The sequence below is a fragment of the Chenopodium quinoa genome, unplaced genomic scaffold (assembly GCF_001683475.1).
Source record: "Chenopodium quinoa cultivar QQ74 unplaced genomic scaffold, ASM168347v1, whole genome shotgun sequence".
In the NCBI taxonomy this organism is placed as follows: domain Eukaryota; kingdom Viridiplantae; phylum Streptophyta; class Magnoliopsida; order Caryophyllales; family Amaranthaceae; genus Chenopodium; species Chenopodium quinoa.
This window is the reverse complement of record NW_018743850.1, coordinates 4,100,340-4,111,818: the sequence shown is the minus strand read 5'-3', so window position 1 is coordinate 4,111,818 and position 11,479 is coordinate 4,100,340. Positions and strand designations below refer to the sequence as shown.

The following is an 11,479-nucleotide window of genomic DNA, read 5'->3' as shown; positions in this document are numbered from 1 at the left end:
TGTTTTTTTTTTAAAAATTGATTAACGTTTTCTTAATAACAAAATGAACATATATTTTCCTTTTTCAAATAATTAATTTTAAAGTGTTTGTATATAATAATTGTATAATTTATAGTTTTTTTTAAAATTAAATCCTAATATCAAAAGATCATCTTTTAAAAAAGATAATTTTTAGGTTTAAAATAATTTAAATCTTAATAAATCATTATTCGTCGTTTTTACCTACGTGGAAATTTTTTTAAATTTCATTCGTCACTTTTGCTTATGTGGCGAGTGAATTTTTTAATTCTAAAATAAAATAAAAATCTAACTTTTAATTGGTTGAAATAATAACTTTGCTTATGTGGCGCGCCGGATGCGAAAAATGCCTACTTTATTTATATATATTAGATATTAGATTAGATTATTGGACTTGTATTAGGTGTTACCCTATTTTATCTTTTTTTTTTTTTTTTTTTTTTTTTTTTTGAGAAAATTATCCTATTTTATTTTGTTTGAACTTATTTGCTCTTATTTAAATTTATTAGCTTTTATAATTTTATCTTAGTATACATCTATCTATAAACTTCACAAACATTCAGTATATTTTTAAGCGTTTGTTAGGGCTGCAATGTTATCATGTACTCTGTATAGTATAAAAGAGAAAATTAAATTAGGTTGGTTTAGAACACTATAGCATTGCAATTAGAGAAATTAGGAGTATACTAATGGTTTCTCCATCTGAGTTTTCTAGCAATACCAGTATTATGGAAGATAAACAAGATTTAATCAGCAATTTGCCAAATAATGTCATTGACAAGATCATAGAAATCTTGCCACTATCCGATGCAGCCAAGATGGGTGTGTTGTCTAGAAATTGGAGGAACTATTGGTTGAATCTTGGTAGCCTTGTTTTTGATGCTGATTTTTCGAAATCGCAGCGCGATGACAATGGAAAACTAGATTGGTCGAAGTACCACTCCATCATCAGCAATATACTCTTTCGACACCATGGTCACATTCATACGTTCCGTCTTTACATCCCGAAGGACAAAACTGTTTGTGAAGAAACACTTAATTTTAGTCCTTGGTTATCTTTTCTTTCACGGAATGGTGTCAAAAAGCTTGTACTTCTGAATCAGCTTGTTACTATATTACCTTTGCCATCTTATATATTTTCTTTCAAGTTAGAAGAGATGACGCTAGGTTATTTCACTTTGAATCCTCCACTTGCTGACTTTAAGCGGTTTGAACGGCTATGGAAACTTGTACTTTGCGAAATGAAATTCAACATTGACATCGGGAGTTTGATTGCGAATTGCCCCAATCTTGCTAGGTTAAAGCTAATGCACTGCACCGGTATAAACCATCTTGCTATAGATGCGCCAAAACTCAAAAACTTAACTCTCAAAGGCAAACTTGGATCCTTGGATTTTAAAAATGTTCCTACCCTTGTCATATTAGAATTAGCCATGGAAGGCGAATGGGATAACCGTTTATGTACACAATTAGCTGATGCCTTCAAGAATATTGCAACTTCCTGTAAACTCACGTTTCTCCAAATTGGGCTTAGTTTGTCTAAGGTAAATTATATGGCAAAAAAGATATATATTCCCTCTATCTCTATTTTATTTATTTATTTATTTATTTTTAACGAGTTGCTCCTTAATTTTGATGGATGGTTTTGTTGTGCAAGTTCTTGGCTGCAGGTGGTATAATGAGATCCCTTCCATTAGCACTCACACAGGTAAACGAGTTATACTTCGTCGACAAAGACTTGGATAACTATGGTGTATTTTCTTGCACGTTTGGCTTTAATTCAAAGCTGCCCATCAATTGAAAAGCTTGGAATTTCTGTAAGTAGCTAAATCATATATACTTCTAATCTACCTCCGTATTTTTAGTTAAAATGTATTCTTTTTTGGAAAATTTCTTTTTAGTTGAAATGTCAATTTTACCCTCACCAATTTTCCCAACTCATCTTCTCTCTCCTCACTTTAGCAAAGACTGATTTCTCAATTGTCACTCCTCCATTATCTTCCCACTCCATTACCTCCATCATCAAATTCATCACCATGAAACCATCACCGTCACAGCAACCACCACCACCGCCCAAAACCGCATACTCCGTAGAGGATAAAACCTTCAAACGTATATAAAACATATGAAAATTTCAGCTAGCTAATTAATTTGTGCTTTTTTTTTATTTAATTGCTAAAAGAAAAAAAAAATCAGAAGGTGAGATGAGCAAGAATGGAGGTGCAGACCGTGAGTCGAGGAGGGAAAAGAAAGATGGTGAATGGTGATGATGAGAGAGAAAGGTAGTACTCCTAGGTGGTACCTGGTATTCTGGTCAGAGTGGGTGGGTAAGTATAAGGGGTAATTTTGTCTTTAACATTCTTTCCCATTTCTCCTAGATATGTGCGCAAAAATTCAACGTGTCAACCAAATAGAAAAGGAGGAAGTATATATTTATGGCATAATTTGAGATTGATAGCGATTATTATGTGCATTGTCCCCTAATAAAATCTCATGCACAGGTTACTCCAAGCAAAAATTTAGATGTTCGGCATAAATATTCTTACGATAACAAGTTCAAGTTGGATCATCTACTTGAGGTGGAATTTGAGGGCATTACAGGGTCACGCGCAGAGGTCAAATTGATTGAATATGTGCTTTCTGTCTCGAATGTTCTTGAAAATTTGTTTATCTTACTTGGAAAGCTTGATTACAATTCAGCGTTTGCGTTGGGAAAAGAATTGAATGGTTTGGAAAGAGCTTCTCCAAAGGTACAAATTGTGTATCTAGAAAAATCAAAGACGTGGCCATGTGAGTATTGTAAGTCTTCTAATTGTAGTTCTCGTACGTAGAATTTAGAGCTATTGAGACTGATTTGAAATCAGTGATTTGGATAAACTACATTTACTTTAACATTTAAAGAGCTGGGAACTTTTTACTTTTATTTATTTTAGATGGATGTGAACTTTTTATTTTTTCCGTTTTAAAGTGATTCAATTTTGGAGACATTACTATGTTTCAAGTATAGTTTAATTCCACCATTGCCACAAGGCCCACAACAAATGTATAAGGCTCATCGTTTCCTTTTATTTAGGCCATGTTTTTTTCACATTAAAAAATGATAATAATATTAGTGAAAAAATCATTTCAGTTTGTAAAATTAAGTTCACTTCAGTAAAATATGTAAGGCTCATCGTCTCTTTTTATTTAGGCTATGACTTTTTGACTGTCCACTGTTCATGAGCTTTAGGTGAGCTGTGATTGTGTCGAGATGTCTTTTTGGCCTTGAGGAATGACTTTTTTGTGTATCTAATAGTTGATTCTTGGAGTAAACTGGATGCCAAAAAGTAATGTAGAGGTGCTATCTTGATGCATGTGGTGCTTGTGGAATAGGAGAAATGAAATGATTTCCAAATAGAAAATCACACGGTTGAGGTGTTCACAAACCCTCCAAGCAGGTTTTAAAGCCTTTGACCAAAGGTGTAATTATTCGTATTACGGAGTATGAATTATCGACCGTCAAGGTCAAGGTCAAGGTCTCAACAACTTGCCTGGGAATCAAAAATTCATATTCATGATAGATCCATAGCACCTTGTAATTCCACTAATAAATGTGACGCTTCGTAGAATATATTGCAAGTACAGCGCATTTTTTTTCTAAATTGTTTTCCCATCTAATTCAAATTATACTCAATTTGGAAAACTACGTCTATTAATTGGTACTTGAACATAATACGAACTTATAATTACTCTGTACTATGTATCCAAAGCAAGCATTTTATGATTCATTCTCATCCATTACAACTTTCTTCTTCAAACTTTTCAAATGGTTTCTCCTTCAAAGATATCTACAAATGTCGAAGGCAGACATGATCGCATCAGCAATCTGCCAGTGGTACTTGCTGATAAGATACTCGAACTGCTGCCACTTAACGAAGCAGCCAAGATGAGTGTGTTGTCCAAACAATGGAGGACCAATTGGTGCTGTCTTAAGAAACTTGTTTTCAATACGGATTTCTGGGATCGGCAGAGTTGCAACTGCAATGATGTAGAATTAGAGTGGGAAACATACACCAGCATCGTCAGCAATATCTTCCTCCACCACCTTGGACCTTACACGAGTTCTACCGTGTCATCCCTCGCATTCGACAAGATAACATTTGTTATCATGCAACTCTAAATCTTAGTCCGTGGTTACGTTTTCTTTGAAGAAATGGTGTCAAAAAGATCACTCTTGTAAGTTTGCACATGGAACCATAGGTTTTACTTTGAAACGTAATAGGTTCCAGTCAAGTCATCATTCAAGTAAAAGGTATAAATCAATTTCTCATTTTCATGAATGATGCATACTTCTTTAACTTAGTTTATTTTTCTGTTTTTTGTTTCTGTTTATTAATATGCATGCCTGGATGATTATTTTTGTTTACCGAGTTTGTCTTGTTTGTCATAATAAAAAAGGGGGAATATTGTTGACTCTCTTAGTATTTTCATGAATATTGTTGACGTAACAAAACAAACTTCGACTAATGTTGTGTGTTAAGTCTTCGTAGAACAAAAAGATTCAGGTACAAACAACATGTTCCGGAGTAGGAACAAAGGGATTGGAAGTCTTGATGAATATGCAAGCTTTTAAGAAAAAGATCAAAATCCAGTCTTAGATTCTCTCTAAGCACTAGAGTATTAATGTGCAGAGAAACTCAGTAAAGAACCTTATGTTTCTTAAGGAACTTAATGTCTTAATCAGAAAAAGATTTTAACGTAAAGTTTAAATCATTTTTAAAGTCCTTGAAATAAGGATAGAATAAAATCAGTTTTGAAAAGATATATTTTGCAAATAAATAAAAGATAAATAATTCTTTAATTTAAAAGATAAGTTTATTATTTTTAAATTAAATAATTATTCAAAAGTTTTATTTTTTAAAAACATCTTTTTCATAATAATTATCTTTTTAATAATTATCCTTCTAACTGATTTTTAACCAAGTTAAACTGGCTGCCTATTTTCAAGGAAACAACGTTGGTGGAATGAGAGGACAGTCAGGGAGATCCACTACCCACTTCCTATCCAACGTTCTTAACTTCCAAAGTTAAGGTAGAACGTGGTTAATGGGAGGAGTGGGAAGAAAGATTGAGACTTTCCTTCTCTCTATAAAAAGCTATCAACAAATCTGATTTAAGAGTGGAAAAACAATTCAGTTTTCTGAGCGTTAAGTTTTCAAGTGTTAGAGCTGAGTTTCTTCCTGCTTCAATCCTTCTAAGTGCATTAGGAAAGTCTGTAATTACATTTGTAATTGGGACTGGGGTTTGTGAGAGTTGTATTTGTGAGGCTTGAGTGAGTCTATCACAAAATTGTATGTGATTTTAGAGTCGAATCACTGAGAGAGATAAGCTACGGTTGAGGGACCGTAGTTGGGATACTTGAGTTCCTAGAGGAACTTAAGTGTAGGCTGAATATTCACAGTTGTAAATGAGTTTTTGCATAGTGAAATAATTCAAAAAGTCATCTCGTGTGTTCTCTCATTTTATACTTAGTTTAATTTCCGCATAAACTTCATAAAATTTTATAAATTACAATTCACCCCCCCTCTTGTAGTAGACATCATTCTAACAACGGAGGATCAATTGGTGCTATCTTAAGAGACTTGTTTTCGATGACGATTTCTGGAAGTGGCAGTTCCGCTTCAAGAATGTAGATCAAAAATTGAAGTGGGAAACATACACCAGCATCGTTAGCAATATCTTTCTCCGTCACCATGGACCTATACACGAGTTCTACCTCTACATCCCCAACATTCAACAAGATAACATTTCTTATCATCAAACTCTGAATCTTAATCCGTGGCTACATTTTCTTTCGAACAATGTTGTCAAAAAAATTACCCTTATAAATTATCCGTTCTTATTCGCTGCTGTACCTTTGCCATGTATTTATTCATGCATTGAGTTGGAGGAATTGACACTTTCCAAAGGTTTTATTTTGAAACGTCCATCCACCGAATTTAAGTGCTTTAAACATATTCGCAAACTTGAGCTCAATACAATAACATTCGACGGTGACATACTTAGCAGTTTGATTGCGAATTACCCCAAACTCATTATACTAAAGCTTGAGTACTGCCTCTACCATAATCATCTTGTTATAGATGCACCAAAACCCGAAAAATTAACCATATCAGTCTCTTCATCTGTCGGATTGTTGAATTTCAAAAATGTTCCCAACCTTGCTAAATTAGAGCTATGTTGGTGCGATTCATAAATTACTGATCGTGAAACTGCTGAAGCAGCTGATGCCATAAAAAATCTTGCAGCTTCTTGTGATCTCAAATCGCTTCACCTAAGGGACTTCATGTCTACGGAAAGTTTTATGGCTGAACAAGTTCGCGATTTAGAATCTATAATGTTTTTAATTTACTATACAAATTGATGTCTATTTTGTTGTGCTAGCTCTTTGTTGAAATCGGAAAAAGGAAATCGTTTCCGCTGGCACTTACCCACCTCTATGAACTGTCTCTCGAAGTACTTCATTTGGATGACTTTGGTGTATTTTCTAGCACTTTGGGTTTTATTCGAAGCTGCCCATCCATTAAGAAGCTTGCTATCTCAGCAAGTATACTATTATGTCCGAACTACTTCAAGTTTTTACCATTTTGGAAAAGAAAATTTTGTTAACTTTTATGTCCAATCTACTTCAAGTTTTAACCTTTTAATAAGTTTCTTCTTTTGCAAATTATGGAGTAATACCTTAATCTAAGAGTTCTTTGTAAAAAAACTGCTCTCCTTGATCCAATTTGTTCTTCCCATTAATTTGGAATCGATGCATAAGCAAATTAAAAAAGTGGTATACTTAATTTAAAATAGTAATATGATGATTGAAGAGAGAGATGATTAAAAATTGTAATAAGTATACATGTGGAAAATTAATTAGGGCAAAACTGTTTAAAAAGTAATATGAAAAATAAAAAACATAAGTGATAAATTTTGGTATTTTCACCAATAAATAGAGAAAAAATAATGAGACGTTTTTTTTACCATCCCATAAATCAAAAAGATTTTCAATGAGAATTTTTTTAAACTTCATTACCGTAACAATAAATTGAAAATAGTACCACAATTTTAAAATTGGATGGCTATGATTTAATGATTTTTTTAATCATTTTTAAATTCTAATTATTTTAGGAATTCATTTTAAATTTTTGATATTGTAAAATTTTTTGATACAACCTAAAATTCACTATCACCCCATCATCCATGGCGCGTATAGTTTTTATCCCCATCCCTGCCCCACCGCCCGCCAAATCGAGACCCCACTTCATTCCACTGGGGCGGGTCTCCTACTTGATCTGTCCCATTGACATCCTGAGGAAAGATAATTGAAACATAATAAAATGAAATATGGATAAGATTTGGTGGCACAAATTATACGTAGCTAACCATATGGTGTGATCACTTTATGTACATGCAATTAATTAAGCAATGGGTGATATGACGATGATTAAATAGAGTTACCTTGACAAATAAGAGCTTACCGTAATGAGAAGTTGGGGTTAGTTGTATAAACAAGTGGATCTAATCTTTTAATGGTTAAATCTAGTGAGTAACCCAAGCGTTGCCCCAAATTGCTACTTTTGTAATTGTGCAATTGGGATATTTTTTATAAGGATTTTGAAATCTGAAATTGATATTATTGAATATGTTTTTTCAATAATAATTATGTGGTTTACACTTATATATATTTCTTATTTATATTTATAACATGCTTGATAATGGGCTAAGATGGTTAAATAACCAATTTTGTTATAAGTGGTTGGGTGTTCGAATTCCCTTAAGTTTATATTTTTATATGAAGTAATGTGGTTAATTCAGTGATGATGTGGCATAAAGAGATGTTGGGTAGGTGATGTGGCGTTATGAAGTATTTGTAACGTGACGTGACGTAATTTAAAAGGATGTACGTGGCACATGGACATTTTTATAAACGCTTTTTAATATATTAGTATAGTCAAGAGGGATTACTCGAATGAACGAAATGGGTTATTTATAGTTTTATTTAATGTTATGTTACTTGCAAAATAATATATGGTTACTTTATGGTTAAATTTAAAGTTATTTACATAATGAATAATTGAATAATGATTATTTTTATAAACAAATGTGGCCACACCATGCGTCTAACCAAACACAAGACTTATTGTTTTGTGGGAGAGCGAGAGAATTATGTTAGGATTAATTCCTACTATATACTTTAATCTTCATATCAAATTAATCGGTAAATCTTAATTGCGGAAGCATACCTAAATCAATGACAATTGATCAAACACTTATTGATTATGCGTCTTCTAGTAGATACATACTCTAGAATTTTCTCTCTATTGATGTGATATAACTGAGAGAGTCTATTGTATATGCTACTAGGGACTATTAATTCCTAGATGTCTATTTATATAGACTTCCTTCCCCAATTCTCCCATCATGCATTAAAAAAGGTCCAACGGTTTCTACACATAAAGCTAAACCCATACTCTTTAAAAGACGTAACAAGCCCAACAATAAATAATTACTTAAATGGATCACTTTATTTTTAGGCTAAACTATATGATAGCGTATAAATACAATCATAACCATATAGTCCACATACATTATTGTATTTAGGTCCATAAATTTCTTACAATCTCCCACTTGGACTAAATACAATTACATGTTTGTGATTCTTGATGATTGCATTATACTTTAAAACTTTATTGACCTCAGAATACTATTATTTCCAAAAGTCTTTAAACAATTCGGTCCATCAATTATATTAACATAGAGTCAAAGCAATCTAAGCTACAATTACATAACTAGACCCATCAATGGCCACAATGTTAACACAAATACACAATCAATGACATGAATCAAGCATAGGTGTGTAGCATGGAAATAACATAAATGTGATCCAAAATGTCTATTTCCAACTGGTCCACTTTAAACTTTAGCAAGATCGATCACAATATGATCTAATAGAAGAGTAAACCAAACTAAATACTTTACTTTTGCAGAAATACTTAAAGCCACAATATGTCATCAATATATAAAACCAGGAAAACATGCATGCTTACTCCCTCTGAACCTGTGGTACACACAATTATCAACTGCATTTGTCTCAAAACCATGAGACATAACAACTTGTTAAAACTTAAAGTACTATTGACGATAAGCTTGTTTAAGTCCATAGATGGATTTCTTTAGTTTGCAAACCATTTTCTTTGAATCTCCGAAACAAAGTTTTCTGGTTGCTGCATATAGATGGTTTCCTCAATGTCACCATTGAGAAATGTTGTCTTAACATCCATTTGATGTAACTCAATATGATATGCTACAAGTGCCATCATAATCCTAAAGGAGTCTTTAGAAGAAACTGGTGAATAAGTCTCCTTATAATTAAGGCCTTCCTTTTTTAGTATAGCCCTTAGCAATAAGACGAGCCTTACGCCTTATCACATTGCCATTTGAATCCCTTTTGGTCTTAAAAATCCAATTACAACCAACGGGTTTCACACTTTCAGGCAATGAAACAAGGTCCCAAACGTCATTGTTCATCATGGACTTAATTTCCTCATTCATGGCGTCAATCCACTCTTGAGAGTTAGGGCCTTCAATGGCTTGGCGAACGGTGATTGGATCATCATCCACCATTTCATTATCTAGCTCTTGTTCTTGAAGTAGTGCAACAAAATCTTCACTAATCATTGTTATCCTCATGTTCTTGGAGAAAAACAATGTAGTCATCTGAAATTGCACTTCTTCTTTCTCTAGTGGATCTCCTTAATGGCACTAGTTCTTGAAGTTGTTGAGTTTGTTCATCGGGAATTTCCTGTTGATTCTGAATAGGGGAATCATTTTGAGTTTCTGGAGTTGTTCCTTCAATCATGTCAAGAATGGATGTCTGATCATGATTGATGACAATTGAAGGAAGAGAAACTTGTTCCTCTTCGAAAACAAACTCTTTCACCTTATCTTCCCCTCCAAACTCAACATCTTAAAAAAAATCTAGCATTTTCCGCTTCAAAAATTAATCTAGTTGTGGGATCATAAAACTTATACCCCTTAGACCTTTCAGGGTACCCAACAAAGTAACAACTAATAGTCCTAAAGTCCAGTTTATTTTCATTTGGTCTATAAGGCCTTGCCTCAGTTGGACAACCCCAAATGTGTAGATGCTTTATACTGGGTTTCTTACTAATCCATAGTTCATAAGGGGTTTTAGAAGCTGCCTTAGTTGGTACTCTATTGAGAATATAAGTTGCGGTCTTAATTGCTTCTCCCCAGAGGGATTCCGGTAAGGTAGAGTGACTAACCATACTCCTTACCATCTCTTGTAATGTTTTATTGTGCCTCTCAGCTACACTATTCATGTTAAGTGATCCTAGCATGGTGTATTGAGGGAAAATTCCACATTCCTCTAGGAATTTAGCAAAAGGCCCTGGACGTTGTTCACTAGATCCGTCATTTCTGCCATAGTATTCACCACCACGGTTAGATATGACTTTCTTTATTGTTTTCCCGAGTTGATTTTTAACTTCTGCTTTATAAGATTTGAACACGTCCAATGCTTGGGATTTATTATGAATCAAATATAGGTATCCATAATGAGAATAATCGTTTATGAACGTAATAAAGTATTGTTGACCATTCTAAGAAGCTGTAGGAAATGGTCCACAAATGTCCGTATGTATTAGTTCAAAGACATCTAAAGCTCCTTTGGCTCCTAATTTCCTTTTGTCTGTTTGTTTCCCTTTAATACAATTAATGCATACATCAAAATTTGAAAAATCAAGTGAATTAAGAATTCCATCTGACACAAGTCTTTGAACTCTTTGTTTAGAAATATGCCCTAAATGTTTGTGCCAAAGTGATGAAGAATTCTCATTTGCATATTTTCTTTTGATACCACTAGAACTAACATGCAAACTGTCATTAGATGAAGCAACAATATCCAACTAATATAGGTTATCAAATCCAGAGAAAGAACTAGATCCACTAATGTTGAATTATAAAAAAGACTAACTTTATTGTTTCCAAAAGAAAAAGATAACCAGATTTGTCCAATGTAGAAACAGAAATCAAGTTTCGCCTAAAAGACGGTATAATAAATGTCTCTTTCAAGTCCAAATGATATTCAGTCTTTAATGACAACCTAAAAGTGCCTATAGCTACAACTTCAACTGCCTTGCCATCACCCACAAAGATGTATCTTTCATCATCACTCAGTTTTCGGCAATTCAAGCAACCCTGCATGGACACACTTATGTGAGTAGTAGCACCAGAATCTAGCCACCAAGTGTGTTTAGGTACCGAAATTAAATTAACCTCATAACAGACAAAATAAAGAAACATACCCTTGTTCGCACGCCATGCGTGATACTTAGTACATTGTTTCTTCTTGTGAGTCATCCAACCACAGAAGAAGCATCCAGATCCTTTTGATTAAGCCTTATCTTCCTTA

At 33.5% G+C, this 11,479-nt stretch overlaps 1 protein-coding gene across 1 annotated transcript; it reads left to right on the top strand.

Moving 5' to 3' along the window:
• The first annotated feature begins 707 nt into the window (after positions 1-707).
• Positions 708-4,177, top strand: LOC110685673 (F-box/FBD/LRR-repeat protein At1g13570-like). The gene is made up of 4 exons (XM_021862204.1): positions 708-1,562; positions 1,676-1,726; positions 2,520-2,768; positions 3,842-4,177. The coding sequence occupies exons 1-4, from the start codon at positions 708-710 to the stop codon at positions 4,175-4,177; spliced, it is 1,491 nt and encodes a 496-aa protein (XP_021717896.1).
• The last annotated feature ends 7,302 nt before the right edge of the window (positions 4,178-11,479 follow it).